This window comes from Lagopus muta, chromosome 2 (genome assembly GCF_023343835.1).
Source record: "Lagopus muta isolate bLagMut1 chromosome 2, bLagMut1 primary, whole genome shotgun sequence".
NCBI lineage: Eukaryota > Metazoa > Chordata > Aves > Galliformes > Phasianidae > Lagopus > Lagopus muta.
The window spans coordinates 94,966,514-94,992,541 of record NC_064434.1 but is presented as its reverse complement, the minus strand read 5'-3'; the positions used below and the strand labels follow the sequence as shown (position 1 = coordinate 94,992,541).

The window sequence follows — 26,028 nt, the reverse complement described above, 5'->3', positions numbered from 1 at the left end:
TTCTCCAATGACCACTGATGTCAAGCTCCTCAACAGCATCCTGAAAGCAGTAACTCTGTATTTCCCCACGCATACAGGCCCCGGGTTTGGCCCTGGGGACGTTGGGCTGTCCCACCTCCCAGCTCCACACCCGACATCCAGCTCACACAGGAAGCCTTCCAGGACAAAAGGAAAGCCTTTATCTGCAGTCACTTCAAAGCAGCTTTTATCTGCGTAGCTACGTTTGCAAACAGTAACTGGATATGGAGTCAAAGCTTTTTAAAAGTTACTCTGGCGTTAAATATTAACTTCTACATCATATTTATGGTTTCTTCGCAGCAGCCTTCACTTCCTAATGGTGAGATAGGGACCATTCCCGACATGGCTTCCAGCTCCGCGCTCACGAGGGCAGCTCTCAACTTCCCCGCGGCAGCCTTCCTCACGGCCCAGCCACCTCGACCGCAACAGCCAACCTCCCCCGGACACCGACAGTAAAATAAGCAGAGCCAGGTTCCGTCCCCGGCTGTCACTCGGACTTGTCGGTGCTCCGTATTTTGAAGAGCAAAGAGTTAACGTGGGCACGTCGGTTGCTTGCCAGGCGTTCTCTGGACACCTGCAAACGAGAGATGGCCCCTCGGCGCTCACGGCGCGAGGAGACCCGAGCACGGCACAGCCCCGCGCGGAGCAAAGCGGCCCCCCGGCGGGGCAGCGCGAGAGCAGCGCTCCGGCTTGTCGCTGCCCGCCGGGACGGGGGCGGAGGGCAGGGCAGGCCGGGGCAGGGACGCGTTGCCCGGCCCCGGGGTGCCGCCGGCTGGCTGTCGCGGAGAGAGGGGGCGGGAGCGGGGCCGCTCCCTAAGCGGTGCAGCCCCCGGGGCCCCGCCGCGGCGCGGGTAGGGCCGGGCAGGGCGCCGCTCCTCCTCCCGGCGCTGAGACGCCAGGTGCGGGCGAAGGGAGCAGGAGCCGGGCGGGGAAGCGAGGGACGGCCGGGCCGGGCCCGAGTGAGTGAGCGAGCGAGAGCGGGGAGCGGCGCGGGCTGGGGGCGGCGGGGCAGTCCTTGCCGGGGCGAGGGGCGCAGAGCGGCGGCGAGCGTGGGGTCGGCTGAGTTTGTTGCTGTTATCTGGGGAGCTGTTTTAATCGCTGCGGTGCGAGTCGAGCCCACCCGAGGCCCGTCCGGGAAATCTCCTCGCTGGGGTGTCAGCAGCCGGGCACTTCCTCAAAGGCCTGCGCTCCGTGCGGAATGCGCTCCTCGCCGTCGCCTTCTGAGGACGGCTGCCCGGCCCGCGAGCGTGCGGGTCGATCGGCGGCACGCTGCGTGTTTTCCCCGCTTAACCTGAAGGTGAACGCGTGCCTGCGCAGACAAGGTCACGTCCTTCTGTATTTCCACACGAAGTTCGAAGCTTGGGGCTAAAATCTGCGCCGAGCTCCGTGCGGTTGTAACGGCTGCACTGGAGGTTTGCGTTGGCCAACAGGCTGTGCCGTGACGCTGCCCCAGCGGCACATGCAGAGCCCACCTGAAGTTTAAGGCACGGGACGTGCGCGGCCCCTCTTGGCAGTTCGGGCCGTTTCTTTTGTTTTTCGTGCTCAACAGTCAGTTGTCCACGTTGCGTGGTTTGCCGCTTTTTTGAGACCGGGCTTTGTTCTGTGATGGATTTACTGGTGGTTGTGTTTTCTTATCATCAGACTAAAACCTCTCGAGGAGGAAGTGGGGAGGAGAGCAGCTTCAGGGAATGACGGGGTGCCAGAATTAGCTGCTCTCAGGCCATGGTTTTCCAGGCCCTACAAGCCGCAGTGCGAGTGAGGCTCTCCCAGCCCTCGGGCTGCTCGTTTTCACCCACATCAGCACAAGCGTTTGTACACAGAATTGGATTGGCAAGCTAACGTGCATTTAAAAAGAAGTTACCTATACGGTTTTGCTGGATGGATGATAATAATTCAGTAATAATACTGCCTCACGATAGACAGAAGTGTAGGCAGAAGTTACAGCTCTGCCAGATTTCATACCTGCACTTGAACTGAAATCACATGTTCCTCATGCTTAGTCAGCTGTCGATTTTTATGTATTTTGATGCTGTTACGGATGCTCAGGAGTGTGATTGGTGGCGTTCTGACTTTTCTGTTGCTGTGAATAAAGTGCAATGGTAACAACTGATCTCCTGCATGCTGTATTCCCCTTCTGCTGAATTCTGGTGTGCCGGGATTCAGGAACTCTTGAACACTGCCTCCACGAGAGGCACAGTGCCCTGTTCTAAAGCATACTAAGCTAGTAAATCCATATAGTGCACAGCAGCACAAATGCAAAATCCCAGCTCTATCCCAGAAGCAGTACAGCTGTAGTGTTGTCCAGTGTACAGCGTGATGCCCTTATCTACCAAGACAAAACAGACTTCTTGGTTAAGTACCAGCCCTTGTTAGTTTTTAGTTCAGTAACTATTTGGTGAAAAGGTGTAGGCTGACACATGCAGGAACATAACGGCATTTGTTCCTCCGTGTAAATTGGCCTTTCGGTGTTCTGAGTTAGAGCTCTCTGTTCTAAGTCACGATTTTAGCCATGCAGGGCAGACTCCCAGCACTGTTCCAATGAAACTCCTTTTAGGGGAAAACCACTGCATCAATGATGGCTTTGAGCCGGACAGGTCGTTTCCTTTATGTCATCATTCATTTTCTTTTGGCGTAAATCAAATCTTAACACATACATTTTCATTGCCTTTACATTTGGAATCATTCTTTCTTAGTAGTAGATTTGTCATTGCCACCATATTTGTATTATCCCTTAGATATCCAATTTTATATCAGTAGGATTGCCACAAAGTATGGCCTCAACCCAAAGGAGTTAGAAACCAAGAAACCAGAAACAGTGGTATTCTGAGAACAGATTTTCAAAGAACTTGACTGAAATGCTTAGACGACTTTATACTATACTCCATAGTACAAATACTACATATTATTGTAATGTAAATTACATGTAACATTACATGTACATTACATAAAATGTAAATTATATGTAATTTAACTAAAAATCAGAAGTCTTCCTATTGAAATTTTTAAGCTGTAAGAAGTTAGGAAGAACATTTGAAAGTCTGGAGAAGATTAAGCAGTAACAGGTTGGCTGTTGAGCCTCTTTGTGCCTCTGGAAAGGAACCTCTGAACATTGAACTCGGCTCTGCCTTCAAATAGTATGTTTTGGCACATAAACCCTCCTTTGTTATCTAATCAGTAACATAGAGCTGTATTATTATGAATTTGGTGCATAGGTGGAATAAAAACTAGAAAACCCTGTTTCTAGGCATGAAGTGCTTAACCCTTAGCTTCATTTTACATTCATATAACCTAAACAAGTCTGCTTTTGTCCTGTCATCAGTCCTGTGTTCATTCCTTCTGCCACTCCTCACCTGTGAGAATGGGCCTTGATCTTATATTTTGACCTAACTTAGGCTAAATGATTTAACTGCTAAATGTTGATTTTTTTAAGGATCTACAGAAGTCTGTTAGCATTGCTGTGTCCCTTCTAGCCTTCTTTGTAAACAAGTACTAGTTGATTTATATGTTCAAGCAGTCTGTGTACAGCACCATAGGCAAAGTCTTTGTTTGTGACTTGAATTCTCAGACGTCGCTGAATGTCTGCATTAAATGGAAGTCATCCACTCTATTGCCTACACTTCCACTGTAAAGGTTTGTCTCTTAGGGTTCAGTTTGATGGCACCCTGAGTGATAATCTGCTGTCTTCTTTCACTGGGTAAATATCCCAAATGCTTCATGCAGCGTCAGGCACTGTGTGCCTACAAGCTCCTTCTTCACTAATTAGCAAAACTCTACTGATGATAACCTGCTTTGCTTCTACTGCGAGCATCTCTTCTAGTCTGGCTTGGCATGATTACTATGTACCTGTCCTGGCAGGAGCCTGGTGGAATCTCAGGTGATTCACCATGCTGAGACAGGATACGTGCTTTCATCCCTGCAGAAGCAGACAGTCAGCTGGAACTGCTGCTACGTGCCTTGATGTTGCTGGCAAAGAGCCACTAAAGTTGTTTGTACACTCCCACACACACCTACCCTAATAGGTCAAATACTCTGGTAGAACTCTTCTGCCTTTTGCTCTAAATGTAAACTTTTATTTGCAGTGAAAATTACAGCCGTGAGTGTAAAAGTCAACAAAATTCCTCTCTTCACTGGATAGATTGCCAGAACAGATTCCACCTACAACTATTTGCAGTGTCCCTGGCATTGGGGAAACCGGAATGAAATTGGGCTCTTTCTACCCTATGAGTGACACTTGAGTTAGGGAAAAAAATACATCCAGAATTTAAAAAAATCCCACTCTGTCTTTCAAGAGTAATCACAAGAACAGAGCTTAGTTCAGGGGTAACAAGATAACAAATCTGAATTTCCTACTAAGGCTACTCTGAAATCTTGGCAGTATGGATATGTTTTGAGACTGTGAAGATATCCGTTAGTTTCAAAGAGTAGAGGAAAAAATAAGGCAAAAATACCCTTTTTGTTTGGTTTTTGCAGAGCTTGCACAGATCTTTGGAAAATGATTTCCTCAAGTGCTTACGGGTCTAACACCTGGGAGCTCTTGGTGATAGTTGATCATCAGTGTGAAGAAGAGCAAAAGGAATTTACACTGCGGGTCACAGGGGACCTTCATATTGGAGGAGTGATGCTGAAATTAGTGGAACAAATCAGTGAGTAAAGACCGTTTCATTTGTATGGTGTTATTAAAATAATATGTGAAGCCTTCCTTTAATCCATTTAATTGCAGAAGTCCCCGTGGAATTAAGAGCAGCAATGTTTTGTCTCTTTCCTTAATCAATGTATGTGCTTTTCAATCTCATTTAGTCAAGGTTTTGTCATCTTTCATGTCAGGATAGCTAAGGGCTCAAAACTAATCAGACTAAAGCTATTGTTCACCCTTCCAGAATCCTCCATGGAACTCACAAAGTCTTCTATCTCCTATCTTGATTCAGAGCTTTTCTTTGTCTGCATAGTTTTCAAAGTAGAAAGGACCCCAACATTTTTATTTAATCAAAACACATGCAAGTCCATATTAGTGAAACAAGACAGTTATCTTTTGGCAGCTGTCTTTTCACTGAGATGCTTTTGTAGTCAACCACTGGCTGTCCTCAGTCAGCCTCATCAGTCTGCTCTTCTGCAGAGACCATTGAAAGATTTATTTGTACCACATCACAGCATACTGACTCTACCTCCCTTACAAGTTTGTACTTCTCTTGTAAGTTTCTTTATCCTGTGTGGTAGAGGCCATCTTATTTGTTAGAGCTTGTTAACACTCTCCTGATTGGTACAGGGCTTACTGCCAACACAGTAAATCTTGTTCTTGTGAGCATCCTGATTAACTTTAACTGTGCAGTCAACGAGGAAAACTGAATGACTGAAAGAGACTTTTGCTGCATGTCACCAAAACCTTGAGGAACTTACTGCTGGTTCTTAAGGCTAAAGAGATGATCTGTTCAGCAGTGCTTTGCAGGAGACCATGGAACAACTTGTGCCCATCTGCGTGTGCACGAGGTATTTTGAGCTCACGCTGTTGAGTTGCAGAGTGGGTCCCCTTATTATTATTCCACATCCCAGCACAATCCAAGTAGTGTTGGACCATGCACAGCACCACATTCAGATGTGCTTTCCCTGTGGATATCTGCAAGATTAAGACAGTGCCACAGTCAGCATCTAGCTTAATTCTTCAAGGAAAACAAAGTTAAATCCCAGCACCTGTAACAAGTATTCAGCAAATGGGGTCTAGGTCTGAGGAACTGGAACTGTAATTTTAATGTAAATTCTCCCATATGCAGAGTACTGTTTCCAAAGCCGATTTGTCAGTATGTTAGTTACTGGACTTATTAAGAACCATATTGTTTTTGTTTTTTTTCTAGAGGTGTCACAAGATTGGTCAGACTATGCCCTTTGGTGGGAGCAAAAAAAGTGCTGGCTACTGAAAACCCACTGGACTCTTGATAAATGCGGGGTACAGGCAGATGCTAAGCTGCTCTTTACTACTCAGCACAAAATGCTGCGGCTTCGCTTGCCAAACATGAAGACGGTGAGACTGAAAGTCAGCTTTTCTTCTGTGGTATTCAAAGCTGTCAGTGACATCTGCAAAATTCTCAGTAAGTAAAGCTAAATCTCCTCTGGCAGCTAAACTGGAGCATTTTATTGAGCAGCTTTGTTTTCAGGTAAAATCCTTACTCCCGGCTAGCTCAAGAAGTTGTTCCATTGAGTTGAGGTAGGATGAAAAGACAGGTGTTCTGGTTTTTGTGCATGCCAGTGGTTCCCACTGTGCTGAAAACAGTGTCAGAAATGAGCTGCAAGAGTACTGGATGGCTGAAGTCCTGTTGATGGTGTGCTCAAGAAAGTGGGCACACGAAAACCTAATGAGGTTTAACTAGGCCAAATGCATGGTGTTGAACTTGGGTCGAGGCAGTCCCAAATACAAGTGTAGACTGGGAGAAGAACTCATTGAAAGCAGCCCTGCAGAAAGAACTTGGGGATCCTGATGGACAAAAAGCTGTACGTGAGTCAGCAGCGTGGGTTTGCAGCCTGGAGGACCGGCAGTATCCTGGGCTGCATCAACAGAGGGGTGGCAGCAGGGAGAGGGAGAGGATTGTCCCCCTCTGCTCTCCTCTTGTGAGGCCCCACCTGGAGTACTGCATCCATGTCTGGGGCCCTGAGTACAAGAAGGATGCAGAGCTGTTGGAGTGGGTCCAGAGGAGGCAACAAAGGGCTGGAGCACCTCAGAAAGGCTCCGGGGAGACTTCTTTGTAGCCTTCCAGTACTTGAAGGAGCTTATAAACAGGAGGGGATCTGAGTTTTTACACGATCTGACAGTGATAGGACAGTGAGGGATGGCTTTAAACTAAAAGAGGGGAGATTTAGGTTGGATGTTAGAAAGAAGTTTTTTACTTGGAGGATGGTGAAGTACTGGAACAGCAGATTGCCCAGAGAGGTTGTAGATATGCCAACCCAGGAGACACTTAGGGCGGGGTTGGATGGGGCCCTGAGCAGCCTGATCTAGCAGTTGGCAACCCTGGCAGGGGTTTGGAACTAGATGATCTCGAAGGTCCCCTCCAACCTAAGCTATTCTATGATACACTGACCACAATATAGCTTTCAATTTCTTCTAGCAGTGGACTGTGCATTTATTACATCTAACAACTCTGATAAAAGTGCCATAATTGCTCAACTGACATTTGGCTTAATTAAATATTTCTATCCGCGTTTTTCTCTCAGATTAAATCTTCTAACTCTTCTCATACATGAACGGAGCTTAAAATGTCTTTGCTTACCCAACATGGAAGTATTTTGCACATTTTTTAGATTTGCAACTGATAATACATGTCTGAATCAGTACTGCAGTAGGGAACAGAATATCAACAAGACGGGTATAGAATAGAATAGAATATCAACAAGGTAAAATAAGAAATTTTTAAGCAAAACAAACAAACAAACAAAAAAAAACCCCAAAGGAGTGAATTTCAAATACAGCGTTTCCATTTCTGTTCTTGCTTATTCTTAAATCATACATTTAATTGAGTTTATGCTCAAAGGTTACTGCGGAGCCTTTAGGGACAGAGTTTTTATCCTCATATTCTAAGCCATAGTGACACTTGCTAGGAAAGCAGGACTAAATGCTTGCAAAACTCACCCTCGCTGCCCATCCTCTGGCCTTGTCGCTGAATTACTAGATTTTCTATTTTTCTATTTCTATTACTAGATTTTCTTTTCAAACTGCTGAAATTCAGGTTCAGAGAGAAATATGGAGCTTCCCCAGACGTTGTTACTAATCATGGGGCTTTTTTTGGACGTAGTCTTCTAAGTTTCCTATGTTTCATGTTCCTTCATTTCACAATTGCCATTGTAGATATCAGACGGTCAGAAGAACTCTCTTTGTTGAAACAGTCAGAAGATACAATCAGGAAGAAGAAGAAAAAAGATAAGAATAGCAAAGAAGTGGTTACAGAGGACATTTTAAACTTGTGCAACTCTCCAACAAGTTCTGGATTGTCAGGTAATGAGAAGCTAGTAAGATTTTCTTCTTCTGGCTGAAAGAAAAAAGAGGAAGGAATTCTGTTATGCAATTAAACCCAAGGAGAGCATTTCAGTGTAGGGTTGTAGTTACAGAGACATAGCTGAGTTTAAATTAGCTTCAAAAAATCCCCAGTATACTTATATTCTTCTATTGTGTAAATGTTTTACTTTCCATTGTTGTTTGAAAGGCAGTAGCACAAAACAGGTGATCAGCTGTGGCCCTGCACACAGGATGTGCTGCTGCTCTTTAAAAATGTGAGATCAGACTTTTAAAAAAATGGACAGTTTTGGCAATCTGCAAGGAAAAAGTGAAATGAAAAAATGAGAGCGTTTCCTGTATCTAACACAAATGAGATATATCTCACAGAAGAAGGAAAAGCACTTTTATCCCTTAAGGCACTTGGCCTGTAAAAAGACAAGGGTTCTGCAAACAGCAGAGATAGTCGTGTCTCAAAAGACAGAGGTTAGCTAGTCTTTTGCAATGGGAAATGGTAGACTACCTAAGTCTGAAGGCAGTTTTCCTTGGAATAATACTTTACTGCTTTAACTTGCAGCGAGTCCAGGTTTATACAGTAAAACCATGACGCCCACTTACGATCCCATCAGTGGGACACCAGCTTCTTCTACAATCACCTGGTTCAGTGATAGTCCCTTGACTGAGCAGAACTGCAGCATCCTTGCCTTCAGTCATCCCAACTGTTCTCCAGAAGCACTAGCAGAGATGTATCAGCCTCGGACTTTAGCTGACAAAGCCAAACTCAATGCAGGGTAAGACGGCTCTCTGACTTCTCTAAAAGCTGGCTGAACAGAGGTGGCATTAATGGCATTAATTCAGCTTACTAAAGGCAAAGTAGACCTTGAAAATAAAACCTTGATAAATGGCTGTATTTATACTTACAAATGTGCTTTGATCGAGGGTTTGTTTTGAAAATACTTAGACTATTTTTGACGTTCTTTCCTTCTTCAAGATCAGATGATCTTGTTTTAAAGTGATGAATGATACAACTGTGCAGGCTTCAGACTAAATTCTGTTAGATGAAAGTAAATCCAGTAAAGTGAGTAGCACTGAGTATAGCAAAAGACTGGTTAGCAAACTCTGAAGACTTTAAAGGAACAGTAGAGATGCACATGTGGATAAATTCAGTAAGTTCTGATGAATTAAGACTATGTGAGTTCTTGAATTTTGCAAAAGCAAGCACTGCTTACTGGACAGCACAGAAGAATACAGCGTGCTAGGGGGTTTAGGTATGCAAGTGTGTGAGAAGATTGTCTCTCTAGCCTTGGATTGTCCTGTTTGAGATCTGTGGGGCATTTAACAGTAACTTTAATATGTCCCTGGATTTTACGAAAGGACGAAAGTAGCTGGAATTATAAAACAGCAAATACTGCAATTAAAAGCAAGAGTTCTAAAGATAACATGGCCTGAATTAAATTCTCATTTCTGGAGGTCAGTTAACAACAATCTTACTGGCATAGCTAAGTCAATGATTATTTACTGCCCAGTTTCTGGCATCTAGTCCTGATGTTTTGAGTAGTAGTTGAGAAAAAAAAAAGAGGAAGATTTTAGGTACTGTGTTCATACAATGAGAATTGGAAATCTATATGAATATTCCACTTACTCAAGTTATGACTTGAAATGTGAATTTTTCCCTGACTTGCAAGACTTAGAGCTGTTCATTACCATTTCTGTTTCATTACAACACTGCAGCTTTGCAGGTGTGACAGTTTTCCCATACAAATGAATTTGAGAGTTGTTTTCTTCCACAGCTGGCTAGATTCATCTCGATCACTTATGGAACAAGGCATTCTGGAGGATGACCAGCTTCTTCTGCGCTTTAAATATTACACTTTCTTTGATTTGAATCCAAAAGTAAGAACTTTGTCTTTATTGTTGCTCACTGTTTGGCTGCTTTCATGTCAAGAAGCTGTAGCACAAAGATACTGAATTTTAGCTAGGATTTGTCACAGGCCTTTAAGAGATCAAAATCTAATTCTGCCCCTCAGCTATAGCTGCACTTTTCCCCTCTAGACACAGAATTACCATTGTGATAAGATCTTAAGTGTAAAGATGAGATCTGAAGAGCACCAGAAACAGTATCCGTACAGGACAGTTTACTTTCCATTTCACTTCTAACAAGAAAAACAAAGGGAAAAACTAAACCTAAATGATCTAGAAGTATAAGCCCTATTTTTGAAAATAGGAGAGAAAGTGACATTAATGTTCTGCTGCCCTTCAAGGAATATTCAGCTTTTCTAGACTCAAGCCTTCTGAAGCTCCAAGGCACTTTAATTAATTTCAATGTATCTGGATGATTAAAAACTTCTGGAAAGCTCAGTAGAAGTATTTGAGTCCCATTTGAAAGCAAGACTTAGTCTTCGAAAATCACTTACATGGTTTTTTGCCTCTTACTGTGTTTAATTCCAGTAAAAGTCAGTCAGACACTGTGGTTTCATTAAGCCAAAGTTTTTAAGGGCCTGGGTGGTACATTGAAAGAAATTAAACTGTGATTATTGACCAGCATAAATCAGGAGTTAAATGTGAAAGGGGTTTGGCTTTCGTATCATTATTTTCCGTAAATTCTGTGAACCTGTTTTCTTTCAGACACCTCAGCTAAATAGAAGGGCATTTTTTAGTTCAGGTCATATGTTTTAGGTGAAATACCATTCCCACTGGAAATCAAATAGGAGCCTCAGCTTCAGCAGCCCTGACATTTCCACTCTTTGCCATAGCCATGAAATAACCTAAGATAGCAATGAGCTATTAGGTAGCCTGAAGCTATTGAAAGAGAGAGGTCATGCTCCCAGGTTCATCATCCCGTCAGCTGCCTTCCACCAGCTTGCGTATCCATGACTCACTTCAGCTTACTAACCAAACAAATTTAAACTAATCCACACTGAAAAAATGGAGAGTGAATTAAAGCAGTTCACAGCAGGATCTGACAAACGTCAAGCCAGTGAAAGAGGAGAGCAAAAACCAAAAAAGCCAAAAGCAAAAGAGAGGAAGTAAGGTCTAAGAATTTCTGTCTTTTGGCGGTGGCAAGCTATTGAATATCATATTCCTGTCAGCCATGTGGTGTTATTTTCACTTTCAGTGTGGTTCCACATTTGGTGAAAGCCAGTCCAAAACCTACTACCATAAAAAGGGAAGTCTCAGTCTTTCCTTCTACTTCAGCCACAAAGTCCTCGTTAATTTTCTGTTGGATCAGCAAGTCACTGTGCGATTGCAGTCATGCGAGCTTGTATAAGAGAAGGATGGGAACATACACCAGGGCAGAAATTGGGGAGAGGAAGGAAACAACTTTTATGGCTTCAGTCCAATGTTGGATCATCAATTAGATTAGCTGCAGCTGATCGTGAATCTGTACCTTGATTGCCATCAATGACCAGTGTTGTTCTTTTTCTGCTACAGTATGATGCCGTGCGAATAAACCAAATATATGAGCAAGCCCGTTGGGCCATCCTCTTAGAAGAAATTGACTGTACAGAGGAAGAAATGTTGATCTTTGCTGCACTACAGGCATGTACTTGATCCAAGCTGCAAAACCTGTTTGCTTGAAGCAGGCACAAGCTAGGACAGAAACTCAACAGAGCCCAGGCCAATAGGTCTCCTTGGTCTGGGGGCCTCCTATTTGAGTGAGAAACAGTAAGGAGCATCAGCTAACTAAAACAAATAAATTTGGTGGCAGCATACCATTACTCAGATTAACACATACACTTCATGGAACCATTTACTAGCACTACCTAAAGCTAACCATACACAAGGTAGTACTTTGATACCAGTCTATTCGGAAGGGGATTACTATGAAGTGTTGCTTCTCATACCAGCTACCACCCTTTCATTTGTTCTTCATGGAAATCTAATACACGAATGAATATGTTCACAACAGCCAAAAATAAAGAAACCTTATAATACAGTGTGAAGACTGAAATGCAATGGAGTACATATAAATTTAACGTGATTTATCGTGGCCTGGTCCCTTACTGTGCGTAATAAGGCAGAACAATTCATTAGTAATAAATTCCTTGTAAATTTAAATGAAGTTGCCAAAAATTCACAGCCTGCCACTATAGAATACCACAGAACTTATCTGTCAAATTTCCACCTGGTGCGGATGGCACTTACAGGTCACAGTGCTACAAATGTGAATGTTAGCAGAGTCAACCTCACAGAATGCAGAATGGATACACAGTGAAGTAATATAAATCTTGACAGTTAAAGTGGGAAACTTTTGTCAGCAGTTGCAGTGGAAATGACACAGGACTTACAGTTTCCCTTTAAGAGGTTCTGCATTGCAGTACATTACACAGTTCACCAAGACCTAGAAAACCAAAGGGCATTTTCATATGCTGTGATTCTATGTTGCTAATCACCATTTGAAATAAATTTGCCCATTCAAATCTGATTCTTGATGATTTATTTTAGTATCACGTAAGCAAGTTGTCATCATCATCAGAGAAACAAGATTTCACCAATGAATCAGAAGTAGATGAAGTAGAAGCTGCACTTTCTAATCTGGAGGTGACGCTGGAAGGTGGAAAATCAAGTAACATTTTGGTATGACTTTTTGCATCCCAGAACTGCTTTCACCAAATCAAATGTATTGGCTCTGTTGAGCCTTCCCGGTTCCCAGTTTCTTAACAGAATTAACAGACAATAACAAAGTGTATTGTACTAAAATTATTCCTGATTATTCCTGATAGGAGGACATCACAGACATCCCGAAACTTGCTGATTATCTCAGGCTAGTTAGGTGAGTTATTAAAACTAATAATAACAAAAAGCTTACCATACAAGAGATCCCTTGAATACTGCATTCTAATCTTACAGTAGATCCTGAGGTTATAAGTGAGCAAATACACCAGCTAGCTCTAACTAGCCTAATGTTGCCCTATTCAAATCTTTCTTTTACTGCTTCTGAGCCAGATTCTCATCAAATCTTTCTAACTTCTGGAGCGCTGTGGCATCTGTATTTATGCTTGTTAAAAGTCTAGGCTCTTTATATTTCTCTGTAATTTCCTAGCATTCATCAATCACTGTCTCTAAATAATTTACAGTTTTATTTTCAATCACACTTCACTGTGATTCATTTCTGCCAATGAGAAACATGGAAAAGAACTTTTGGCTTTCCCTGAGAAGGGTTTCTGAAGGCAACCTTGCAGATTTTTTCCTTTTCAAACAGAACAAACATATTACCCCTTTCTCACCAGATGTGGAGTCTGTTTTTTCTAACATCAAAATGAATTTCAAGTTGGAGTAGAAGTAAAAGTAAACCAACTCAGTAATACCTCACCTGAATAAGAAAACTGAGGAAAGTACAGTTCTGAAGTCCCATTATAATATCTTGATTTAAAGGTTATACAAATGACTACGCTGACCTCAAGTCTACAGTATCTTTCATCAAAGCAGTCTTTAGGTTTTAGAAGAATAAAGATTTCTGTTACAGGAATATCTGTTAGATTCATTCTGTTTACAGGTCATATTTCAGCAAACTGAAAATTACACTTGAAAATGCTTAACTGTTGTTAACTGCTAAATATTATTAATTTCCAATTAAGAAATTGTGTTTGACATGCACATTACAAAGGTGGCTTAGGATTAAAGGGAATTTAAGAATTTGAAGGGCTGTCAGCTACTTGCCTCTAACAATACATTGTTTATTTTTTCTCAGCAGTTGAATGGTTTGCTTTAAAAACATTCAGTGGTTATTTTTCATCATTAAACATTTCCTGTAGACATGGTTAATTGCTTACTAAATCTAAGGCATTGTAGAAATTTGGTTAAGTTGTACAACATTTTTTCAAGGAACAACAGCATTTTGGGAGTAAAATTATGTGCTCAGTTATAAATCTAAATGCAAACTTCTGCATGTCATATACATATGTATTCACATAAATGCAACTATAATAAATACATAACTTATAATGTAGTATAATTTATAATAAAGTAGAAGTAAACTTTTACTCAAAATTATGTTAGCACTCTAGTAAATATAGATTTCAGGTGGGTGATGATATTATGGAGAAGTATAGTTTTGTTTCAAAAAGAAAAATGATAACAAGCTTTGAAAAAAAGTGCTCATTAACTTCTTGTGATTGAATTCTGTCAGTCTAAGAGAATGTCAGAGTCTTATTCTTGGGGGGGGAAAAAAATTGACTCTGTATTGGAAAACTGAAAGCCAAAGCAGTTGGCAGTTTTGAAAATTATGTTTGGAATTGAAACCTAAAGATCTGAATTTTCTAGAAAGGACTGAAGTAGGACTTTTAGAAAGGCGCTAGAGAAGGCAAGAGTAGGTAATAATTCACTGTTCATGGAGATTCACATCATCTCGGATGTAAAGGCGAGTACTAAAGAGAGCAGAATTCCACAAAGACAGCGCAAAGACTTCTGTTTTTCTCTCTTGCACTGTACTGAATCTAAGGTTTTTTTCGCCATGGTTTTGCTGGAGTATTCTTAGTGGGATTATGATTTTTAGTGGGATTATGATTTTTATCCCTTCCTGGAACTGGCACAACCATCAAGTTTAATTGTTAGTATCCATCAGTTAATTTACAGTTCCAAAGTTGATATTTTTCTGCCTACTGTTAGAAAGAAATTAGTTTGCTTTAGCAAAGCACCAAAATGAAGTAAAATAATTTATAATGAGGATTAACTCATGTATATACATGTGTGAAGAGTTGAGTAAGATGGTTTCAACTATTACCACTTCTTGGAGTGCTACAGAACCTCTGAAACTTAGACAAAGATTAACATTTTGTTGTGCTAGATATTATTCAGACAAAGCCAAAAAGATGGTCTCTACTCCATTACAATTCAGTGCACACAGGTTAGTTTGATGGGTGCAAATTTCCTAGCTAAGGAAAAGCTGGAAAGTTTCTGTTGTATAAGAACAAACTATACATACATGCACACATATATATTCTTTGTTGGAAGGGAATAGCTTCACAAGAAAGGAAGAAAAAATAAGAGAAATCACATAGGAGTGGGGGAATAAAAGGAGGGAAAGAAATTACAGATAAGATTCAGCTGGAGTCTAGGATAAAAAACACATACACAGCTGGGACAACCTGGGTGTTGTGCTGGTTCCAGGAATGTGCTTTCCCCCTCAATGACACAAGTGTGAGCTGCCCAACTGAAGCCATGTGTAGGTAACCTCTAGGCAGTCTGAGCTGTACAGTAGTAGTGGTGAGTGAACTAGCACTTTGTACCTTTCAATATCAACAAATGTGATTGCTTTTTTTCTTCTAGGCCTAGGAGACTGTCAATCAAAACTATCAAGCCATATTGGTTTGTCTTTAAAGACACTTCCATATCTTATTTTAAAAACAAAGAATCTGGACAGGGAGAACCTATAGAGAAACTAAACCTAAAAGGTAGGGATTTTCTTCTCATTTCTTTCCTCTTTTATATTGCATTAATGAACTGAAAACATCAAGAGATCTCTGCAAGACTCAAGGCATGCACAGTTTAGTCCTGAAACTACTTTTTCAGTTACTGACACTCCTGAGCAGGCAGACTGAATCTTCAGAGGGCTGAACAGAAAGCATTCAGTAATTCAGCACAAGATTATCTGGACCTGGCTTGTAAAATTGCACATACCCCTGAGTTCAATTAAAGATGAATCAGAGAGAGAATGTGGTCTCTGGGTGATACTTTTATTACCAAATAGTTCTCTTCTCTGTTAGGTGGCAGTACTCACCTCTGTAGTAGTAGAGGTATGGATGATGCGATGATCCAGAATGCTGTACCTGTACACCTCTGTGCAGCAACACCTCCAAGAAGTTCTCTGTGCCTTGTTTGTTTCACACAAAGGGATTTCCATAGCTGCAGCCAGCTTTAGGTGCTTCTGGAAGAGAAACGTTGCATGTACACGGCACACACCAACATTTTATGTAGCTTCCACCTGCATGTACTCCTGCAGGAACACCATATATTCAGCAGCAGGGAATGGGTGATGCCCAGGATTCCTCCTAAAAGAAACTTTTGAAAAAGAAAGCAGATTGACACCTGTGAACAGATGGCTCTGCATACCAATCTGCACATCCTCAGTAGGTCAGATAAATGGATGGTTAAACTAGTCAGGGTGACTGGAACCTCACCAAGTAGCTCACAGCTCTGGTGTCCCTTGACACAAAGGTAACTCTAGTCATCCTTGACTCCTGCTGGGTCCAGAAAGCCTTTAGTAGCACCATCAACATGAAATACTGAGTTCTAGAGATCGCTGGGATCCTTGGAATGACCAGCTCTGTTGCAGATGTCACCTGTGTCCCATTTGCACTATTAAATTGCTTCTGAAAATAAGTTGCTTAGGGTAAAATAGGGGAAAAAAGTCTTTTCAGGTAAAATGCTCTGTCTCATCAACTCCACTCCATTTTAAATGTTGAGCATTTCCTAAGAGCAGGCTGAAGCTTGAAAGCACCACATCTGGTCTCTTCCATAGTGAATAACATGCTCTCTGAGCTCAGAGCATTCATATCCGTGGCAAGCCAGGCCAGGCAGTGAACTAGAACAGAAAGCTTTCATTAGGCTTGATCTTTGAAAGTCTTGGCACTCAATTTTAAAGCAAAGCAACAGTTAAGTGCAGTTTTTTAGTATTTAAGTAGTAATTAATACTGAAAAACTGCACTTAAGTTAGCGAGATAGTAATTAAATAAATCCATTTCTTTCTCATTTTCTGTGATCTAGGATGTGAAGTTGTACCAGATGTAAATGTTGCAGCAAAGAAGTTTGGAATCAAGTTGCTAATTCCTGTTGCTGCTGGCATGAATGAAGTATACTTAAGATGTGACAACGTGAGTAACACGACAAGGGAAAGTTTATATCCTTGATTTATTAGCAGATGTCTAGAAGACCCACAGTCCAGTTCTAGAATTTGTGTAGAGAAATAGGAATGCTGTGGGGAGTTCATTATTTACATGTTCAGTAAATTTAAGACTGATGTGGTGGTCTAACAAAAATCTAATGGCTGATGGGAGGAAAGGACATTAATTCTGCCTTTATCATCCGTTTCCAAGTAGACTTGCTGGGAAGAATAAAATACTGTGCTATCAAAAATATCAAAGAAGTTACAAAATTTTGCACAGTTTTTTTAGAACGAGTTCTTGGTTTTGTTCTCTTTCTTAATTAGAACTCCCTACGTACGGATAAAGATTGGGATCTCACATTTGCTTTCAATTTAAATGTATTTGGTTTGCATTGGAATGCATCAATGCAAACTGTGTAAAAAATTTTATTATGTGGAAAACAGTCATGCCACAAAATTTCCAATCAAATATATTCAGAAATACTGGATTTCTTTCTGCCAGCTAGTAGCTTCATGCATCAGCCCATTTTCCAGATATATTCACGTGGATGAAATACCAAAATTGTTCTAGCAAACGTAGGAGTGATAGCATATAGCTGCAATTGCAGCTCATACCAGTGATAGCTGTGGACACAGCAAAAACTGTTTTACATTGTACATTCTTTGGCATAAGAAAGCATCTCTTTTTTTTGAGAAATAACTACATTTTCAACATAAAGGGTTTTCAAACTTTAAAACCTAACTTGTGCAGGTTGATTCTGTAGACAGAACTCACCCAGTCAGGGAAGAACAGCAGTACTATTGTAACTACATATCCATATGTACTAAGTACAGTGGCTTTACTGTACAAAGATATGTGAGCCATCTTCATAAATGCTTTGTCCAGAAATACCAACATTTGTATTTGTTGCAGGAGAATCAGTATGCCCGCTGGATGGCTGCTTCTGTTTTAGCCTCAAAAGGCAAAACAATGGCTGACAGCTCTTATCATCCTGAGGTTCACAAGATCCTTTCATTTCTCAAGATGAAGAACTGGACTATGTCTCCCCAGGCTGCCTCTGATCCAGAAAGCATAGATATGAAACCAGAATGCTTTGTCTCACTACGTTACACAAAAAAATACAAGTCTAAGCAGGTATACTGAGCATGGCTTTACAGTTGGAAATGGGTTGTTCCAAACACCAGGCAGACGACTGCTTAAGGATGAGACTGGTTCCAAGCAGCATTTGGAAACCATGTGGCTATGCACTAGAATCATCTTGCATTACTCATTTGTCCCTTTGACACTCAGTGAGAGGTCTCTTTTTTTTTAAATTGAACCCGGGCAGCTCTCTCAGCTCTTCTTCCAAGTATTCCTACATCTGCCTGCCTCCTAAGTCACTCGTCACATACTTCTTATGGCGCTGTCCCTGAAAGTCTCTTCAGAGTGAGAAAGGAAGGGAAGATTCTGCCTGCGTTTTAAACCAAGTACCCCTCCTCCTTCCTCTCCATTTAATTATTTGTGCCTTTGAGTCAAGAGTTCAGCCCACCTGAGCACAGGATGCAGTCTCCAAGCACAGTAATAGTGTACGTGCTACTCAGCATTGTCCATAAAATCCCGTCACCTAATCAGAGGGGCTGACTGCACATTTCAGTCTGCTTTCAGGTCTAGATAAACGGCACAGTAATTAGAGCAGCTACATAAGGAAGGGGACTTGTGTTACTGTGAATATATTTGTATTTAGCCTGTGCATCGCATCTTGAGCTTATAAGATGCCTAAATGAGCAACAAATGGTATGCTAGTAAAAAATTCTGAGGGGTTTGCTGAGCTCCTTCCCTCCCTCATTGCCTTCAGTTGTGAGCGTGTTCCAAGCACCTGGAGAGTGGTGAGAGTTCATTTCCAGGTGTGTGGAACTGCTCCTTAACAGTGCATTTAACATTCTAGCAAGACTGTTTTCCAGAGGTATTCCATCTATTCCATCAATTCCTGGATTGATGGAGTCAATCCAGAGCAAGTACACTAAGGCCCATGTTGCCAGAGAAGAAATACAAGGCAAGAATAATGAAAAAATTGGCTAAAAAAAGTACTGGCATGGGACACTGCAGGTTCTGAATGAGAACAAACTGTTACTCCAGGATAGCTGAATTTGGAGAACCTATTAAAAATGAACATGCAATTCAGATGTTTGCCTTCTGCAACTGCCTTGGCCAGCAGGGAGCCATGGGCCAGAATTTCACTAGTAATGCAAGCTACCCTGTAGCAGTCTGTTTTGGCAGTGCTATAACACTATGAATCACTAATAATACCATCTTATACTTTTGCCCAGTGGAGAAGACACAGACAGCAGAGGGAACTGAACGGAGGCTTCCTCCCTGTTTGCCAGCAGGCTCCCAGTACAGAATGGGCCTGTGGGCAGCAAACAAGGACAAGATCATTTTGTGGCATGCTGGAAGTAGTCTGAGTGCAGCACAAACCCAAATACCGAGACCTTCCTGTGCTGTTCTGCCCTTATAGCTCTAAGTCTATCCCCAGGTTCTCTCTGCAGTATGACTGCATGAACAGTGACCACTAAATACCTTGACATCAGAGCTAATGCTGTTTGATTTAGTGAAAACATGTATATTTTTGTTCAATTGAAATCTTTCTCTCTTGCTGTTTCCCAGTTGGCAGCTCGTATTCTGGAAGCTCACCAGAATGTATCCCAGATGCCCCTCGTGGAAGCAAAGCTGCGTTTTATTCAAGCATGGCAGTCCCTCCCCGAGTTTGGCTTATCCTACTACATTGTGAGGTAATCGCACTGCTGCAGCGATGTCAGGCTGTTCACAGTCACTGATTTTCATGAATTTATTTGATTCCTTGTTATAGAAACTTTCTCTTAGTATTTTTTTTCCCCACAGACCTTTATTAATTGTAGTAACTTCCATGCTGCTGATTTTTCTATAGCTGTAGCACTCAGTAACTCCATTCCTGGAATGAGAGTCTCCACTATGCTTTTTATACTTGCTTTTATACAAACCTGCTGGGTTTTGCCTGAAATAACATCAGTAAGATTAAACCCTTCCTGACATAAAATCTCTACAATTAAAAAAAAATTAAAAAAAAAAAAAACAGGGAAATCTTGTTGGTGTTCTCAGGTTTGCCTTATATTTTTTTCATTCCATTTCTCAGTTGTTAGAATACAAAAGCATGCTTTTTGGTGAGCATAATTTCTTTGGCATTTCTTTAAGAAAATAGCAAACAAAATCCCACTTTTAGGTTAGTTTGGAAGAGCAGTGAGCACAAGAAAGGTCCTGCTGTGTTCACAGCAATTTCCCCAGATGCTTCCCTTGAATATGGCATAGCTCTGCAAAAGTATCTGACCTGCATCCTCTTCTCATGACAAAACAGTAAAGGAATGAAGAGTACTGACACAGTCATACTCGGAGGCACACTCCTTAATTTCTTACTACTTCCCCTAGTGCTACTTAAGAATCATCTGTGGTATAAACTGAGCAAGCTGGTAACCATACTCTGGCATAGAGGCCAGCTGGCATAGAAGAGCAAACATCCATACTATTAAACTCTCCTGTTTCCCCAACCCCAGTAGATGGGTGTGAACCACCAGTACAGCATGAGCTAGTAGTGAACATAGAGCTGGTAAACACAAGCTAAGCCTGGATGTTCCAGCTCCTCAGCCATCCCTGGGAGCCACATGGGAGAGTGCTGCTTGCTTGCAGCCAGAACTGTGCCCGCGGCTCCTCTAGCAGTTGAACAGAACAGACACTTGAGTTCAGTGCCCAGGAATGTTCCCTGTCAGTATTTAATTAACTAACATAGAGATGTTTTGCCCCATCTGTCAACACTAATTCTGTAACAACAACAACAAGAACCTGAAATTTTATAGGATGGGCAAAACATCTTGTGCCTTATTTCTGCAAGCTGATGGACAGTATCTCAGTGGAAGAGTTAATTAAGATGCTATTTGTGGTCCAGGTCACGTTACCTCCCTCAGACCTGTTTAAACAAAAGACAGAAAATTCAAAAGCAGAATGAAAATCATAGAAAATATAGCAGCAGCCAGGTTAGACTTTTTCCAGCTTTTGTGAGTGGTATTTTTTTATCTGCTTAGTCTTTCCCTTGTTTTGTTCAGCTCAGAAACTTCTGTTTGCAAGAAATTCTGATACCATTGCATTTCATTTTCACCTCAAGTTAGAAGACAGATGAGACATCTCAATATTTTGTGATGTTATCACTACTTGGAGATGTGCATATTTTGCTAACTCAGTTGTTTTGATAAGTTAATGGTGATACACAAAATAGTTTCTTTTATATGTTTATATAATTTAAATGAGAATATGTGCAAGAATATATTTCAGCAATGTTGAAACAAGGAAAAATATTATTGACACTTTTCCAATACAAATACAATCAAATTCATGCATTTTGGCAGAACAGTACTTTTTAAACAGACAACAACAAATTGGAAAGATTTCAGCCACATCTACCTGCCCTGTTATTTTACCTGGTTCACGAGGCCACATCTTTGCTTTCTTACAAATGCTGTCTTAAAGAAGAATCCAAGCTCTAGTCCAGCCCAGGCTGTTGTGAATTTTCCCACCCTTTTTTTTGCACTTTTGCAGAAGGGCACATTAAATGCATCTTTAGACAAGAATTATTGCAGACTAAATCTGCTCAAAAGTTGGCTGTGGTTTTCTTTTCAGGTTTAAAGGAAGCAAGAAAGAAGATGTGCTTGGGGTGTCCTACAACAGGCTGATAAGAATAGATATAGCCACAGGAGACCCTATTACAACATGGAGGTTCTCCACCATGAAGCAGTGGAATGTGAACTGGGAAATACGCCAGGTAAAACAGGAACAGCTCACAGCATTCAGCCATTACATTTCAGGCAATGGAAATCTTTTTAAACTTCATAGTGAGGTTTAAAAAAGGAAATTTTAAACGTGTTCTGATGTGTTATTAAATAACATAGGGCTTTTTCTTAATTGAGTCTGTAGTGAAAGTTCAGGAAACTATAAGGTCTCCAAGTTTAAAATCTACCTACCAAGATTATTCAAGTTGCTTTTGATTTTAGTGGGATGAAGTACAGGGACTTGAAGGTAAATTTCTCCTCATTATCTTTGTCTGTAAGAATGCCTCCTATTCATGTGTCATCCTCTAAATTGCAGTAGTTCAGTCTCTGTTACAGGCTGAGGATGCAAGGACCCAGTGTGTTTTTCAAACCCCAGTCTGAGGTTGCAAACTCTCCTATGCCCGTACAGATGCTCCGTTGTGCATTTTATAGCAAGGTGCTTCTGCTCCTGGATGCTCTGTGCAACCATCTGTTGCCCAGCAGCCTACTAGATTTCAAACTTTGAAGCCACCTTTGAAATTGCACATTATTGGTGTGGAACTAGTGTAAGCTGATATAAATACAAGCAGCCTTGAAATTGTTCCTGCTTATACCATTTTCCATATCCATCTGAAAGAGCCAGGAGAGATCAAATTCAATACCTGTTGCTCTCCCCCTGTCACTGCACACCCTCTCAGGCAAAAGCCAGTTAGTAACTAACCCCACTTTGCTGGATTCTAGAACTGACAGTAGTTGGAAATCAAAACCTGGCCCCCAGAGCAGATTTTAAGGTCAGCACATAACAACAAATGGTATTAAACATAATTGGTTAAACGTGCAAAGAGTCAAGAGTGCCACTTCTGCTCTTCTCAGTGTTCTCACTTAATACACCACTAGAAAAAAATCATTGGAAACTTTTTGTTGCCTGCCAAAAAGGCCTTTGACCACAAGAGGGCCCTAAAGAACAGAACAGTTACAAACAAGAAGCCACAGACCTGCAACGTACTGCAGACCTAGAAATCAAATCTACAGCTCTTGGTTAGCAGAGACAGGTGCTGCTTTGTCACAGTATTTCTGGTCCAGCTGTGCTCTCACACTCACTCTTGACGCTGAAGCAGAAAAATGATGCAGTTTATCTCCATTCCTTCTTTTTCTGTATGTATTTTCTCTAGGTTGGGATTGAGTTTGATCAGAACGTGTCTATTGCTTTCACATGTCTGAGCGCAGACTGCAAAATCATCCATGAGCATATTGGGGGCTACATCTTCTTGTCAACCCGCTCCAAAGACCACAATGAATCTCTGGATGAAGAACTGTTCCACAAACTAACTGGAGGTCAGGAATGAGGTGAAGGAAGCTCTGCCTGCTTCTCCCCACTGCTTAAGAGAACAAGAGATAAAGAAAAATACATCTCTGATGGTTAATTACTGAATAATAAATAAATTGTACAGGAACTCGAGGACATTGTGCAGTGAATTTCCTCTGTTACAGCTGTGTAATTCCCACTGTCAAACCAGCCCCTGTTAAACAGGCCATCCTTTAATAGAATGAGTGCTGAATAAATATGTTTTAAAGCTATATCACCTGTCTAACACTTGTGCTGGGAACAGAAAACATTCAGGCAGTGTTCCAAAGCCCTAGAGGCTGAGCTGTCATGACTCAAGCAGTGATTACAAAACTACCATGGTGCTGTGTCTACCTTCACCCATATAAATAGCTCCCATAAGGCCAGTGGAGCTACTGCATACCAAGAACAAAGCATTTATCTTGACAGAATTGGATTTGGGATGTTTTGAGGAACTCTGTCAGTTTCCAGATTGAAAAAATGCATTAGGTATTATTTTAAATTATTTACTTGTTAAAAAGGCCTTTGAGCATGGGCCTTCTTTTTGTGTTCTGTCCTTGTTACTCTGTTTTGTGGTAACATCTAACTCTAAGCTTTTTCGGGAGTTCGGAGCTGAAGTGCCAGTAGAAATTATCTTGCTCATGAATGTAATGCAGAATAGAAAAAGCTTACTCTGAAACATTGTGCCTAAGGAGCCGCAACTGTAGCAGCCCGCTGGAGAGAGCCACACACATCCACTTTTCTGAAAGAACTGTGGTTCTGCCCTACCATGTGTAGAAAGGCACAGGAGAAGAAAGTTAGGAGGATTCATAAAGCTGCTGGACAAACCAAAACTGGTTTCAGGTATCTAAAGAAATTGAAGGGACAAGTGCTGCCATATCACCAGGAGATGTTGCAGAAATGACTATATGATTTCCAAATGTCACAGGCTGGACAGCCCTCATTCTTCTGTCACATCCTGTGCTTTTCTGCTGTGCCTGTAAGAAGGCTGTTGAAGAATGGCTCTCAATTTAAAGAAACTGCGACTTTATATTTTGCAAAAGAGTGAGCAGATACAGCCTACTTCCCAGCCCACTGTGACTCTTTCTCCTCAGCACGTTCTACACAGGGGCCAAGGCACCATCCAGTTTTACTTCAACTGAGGACTGACTTGTTTCTCATTTGCTTGACACAAGCCACGTATTTTCCTCGGAGTCTCAGAACCACAGATAGTAACAGATAGTCCAAGTCCAGACACTTGCAGGATTTACAACCTGCCCTGGGGAGCTACAGGAGAGCTGAACACAGATGTCAGTGCCACAGGTGCCCTCTGCCAGGCAGCCTCCATGTCAGCTACTGACTTCCAGTCAGGATCACGGCCATGTCTGTGCTGAAGCCCTGCATTTGGCAACAGCAGGCTCCTTCACACTGATCACCAGGAAGCACAGCTCTGTGCTTGTCACTCAGCACACAGCTTGTCACACAGCCATCGCATGGAACACCTGCAGTTGCCACCTGTTGTTTAAATTATCTGAATATGAAAATCCAGACACTTTGAACACAGTTCCCACTAGCACAGCACGTGACTCCTACAGTGCTTAGCTAACACGCGTTCTTCCAGTCAAGGATGCCTTGGCTGAAATTCCAGTGAAACTACCAAATCTTTCCATTCTTTACCACCCCTCCCTCCGTCTTACCCTGGTGCGTCACTGCCTTTCTCAGAAAGCCTTCCTGCTGCTACACAAGCAGCTTTGCCAGCTCATTCAGGCTGGCACGTAAGCCCCACCATCTGCCATGCTTCCTTGCCCCTGCCCTGTCCCCATGGTTTTTGAGGTCATTGTTTCTTCTTGTACCACCCAACATACAAGGCTCTTGGATGAGAAGTAAAGAACACAGAGAGGAATCTGTTCTTATCCATTTGCCTTCAGTGCTGCATGGGGCAGTGGCTGCAGGTCCTGTAGGCAGCCTAGGGGTAGCACAGGGCACTCTGCACCTCACAACTGCAGGCTGAGCAGCCTGCTCTGCCTGGGCCTGCACACAGCCCTGCTCAGGGCCAGCTGCTCAACTTCCATCCCACCCATGGCACCAAGCATGTCACAGCCAGACTCAGACCTTCCCCTTCATGTACACCAGATACCACACCCTTACTCATGCAATAACCTGATTTAACTTTGCTTTTGCTGTTTGTACCACCGATGCAGCAATCTATAGTAACAAAGTTACTAACTGCACAGTCCCAGGACTACCTGAGGAACACTTCACAGGGAAAGTAGCTGCCCTAGAAATAGAGCATCTTCTGTCTGTGCAATGCACAAAGTCCCAGACAGGATCGTTGTTTAGATTAAATCAAAAACCTTTAGCAAACTAATACATTGGCCCAACCGTGACCGTATTCTATGTCGAGCTTAATTAAACCGATGTCAGGTCAGGGTAAAATGCTACCAATGTCAGATGGCTGCTGTCTGTCCTTACCCACAAGATTCCATAGGGCGTTCCACAGCTGCCTTCAGACTGCACTACTGTAACAGACAACACACACGTCCCACAGTTTTCTGAAACCTTGGGCTAGATAATCCTCTCCCCCTAATGGCTGTAGGAAAACATCTTGCTAGTGCTTGCTCTGTGGAGTGACCAATAAAGTATTTCTTCTGTTGGCTTTAAAAGCCATTCTCCAAATTTTTCAGGATACTTTCATTCTTAGCCATCACTTGGACCAAAGCCAGTAAGAAACACTCATCTCTTAAACTTTACAGCCTGGTACCATTCTCACCTTCTCCTTTTCTCCCCGTGGCTCTGCTTATCGCTGTGTCACTGAGGAATGCAGGGCCCATCCCCAGCATTCCTGCAGGCAAGGAGGTTTTGTGCAGCACTGAATCAGCCCTAAGGAGGGGGCGTCTGGTTTAGCTCTTTGTGCCTCATAGATCATCCGTGTGAAAAAGAAGCTACCAAAAATGCCTGCCTTGACTGAGCATTCCCTCAGATTGACACCACAACTCCCAGAAAAGCAGAATAAGGAGATCAATAACCTGAAGAAACAGCAACTTGAGAACAGGTCGAAATGACACACAGGGAGAAAGG

General features: G+C 42.1%; 1 protein-coding gene across 1 annotated transcript; it reads left to right on the top strand.

The window, feature by feature from the left end:
• The first annotated feature begins 821 nt into the window (after window positions 1-821).
• Window positions 822-23,197, top strand: FERMT1 (FERM domain containing kindlin 1). The gene is made up of 15 exons (XM_048937239.1): window positions 822-977; window positions 4,489-4,661; window positions 5,865-6,098; window positions 7,850-7,996; window positions 8,571-8,784; window positions 9,784-9,886; window positions 11,426-11,533; window positions 12,440-12,571; window positions 12,718-12,767; window positions 15,263-15,387; window positions 16,700-16,806; window positions 17,731-17,952; window positions 19,462-19,586; window positions 21,499-21,640; window positions 22,799-23,197. Exons 2-15 carry the CDS (start codon window positions 4,511-4,513, stop codon window positions 22,970-22,972), a joined length of 2,034 nt encoding a protein of 677 aa, XP_048793196.1. The 5' UTR covers window positions 822-977; window positions 4,489-4,510; the 3' UTR covers window positions 22,973-23,197.
• The last annotated feature ends 2,831 nt before the right edge of the window (window positions 23,198-26,028 follow it).

Excerpts from the sequence above, each read along its gene's own strand:
- FERMT1 (XM_048937239.1), top strand. The coding sequence starts at position 4,511 with ATGATTTCCTCAAGTGCTTACGGGTCTAACACCTGGGAGCTCTTGGTG. Across the intron at positions 7,997-8,570 it reads AACAAGTTCTGGATTGTCAG|CGAGTCCAGGTTTATACAGT; the intron begins GTAATGAGAAGC and ends TTTAACTTGCAG. Across the intron at positions 15,388-16,699 it reads AGAGAAACTAAACCTAAAAG|GATGTGAAGTTGTACCAGAT; the intron begins GTAGGGATTTTC and ends TCTGTGATCTAG.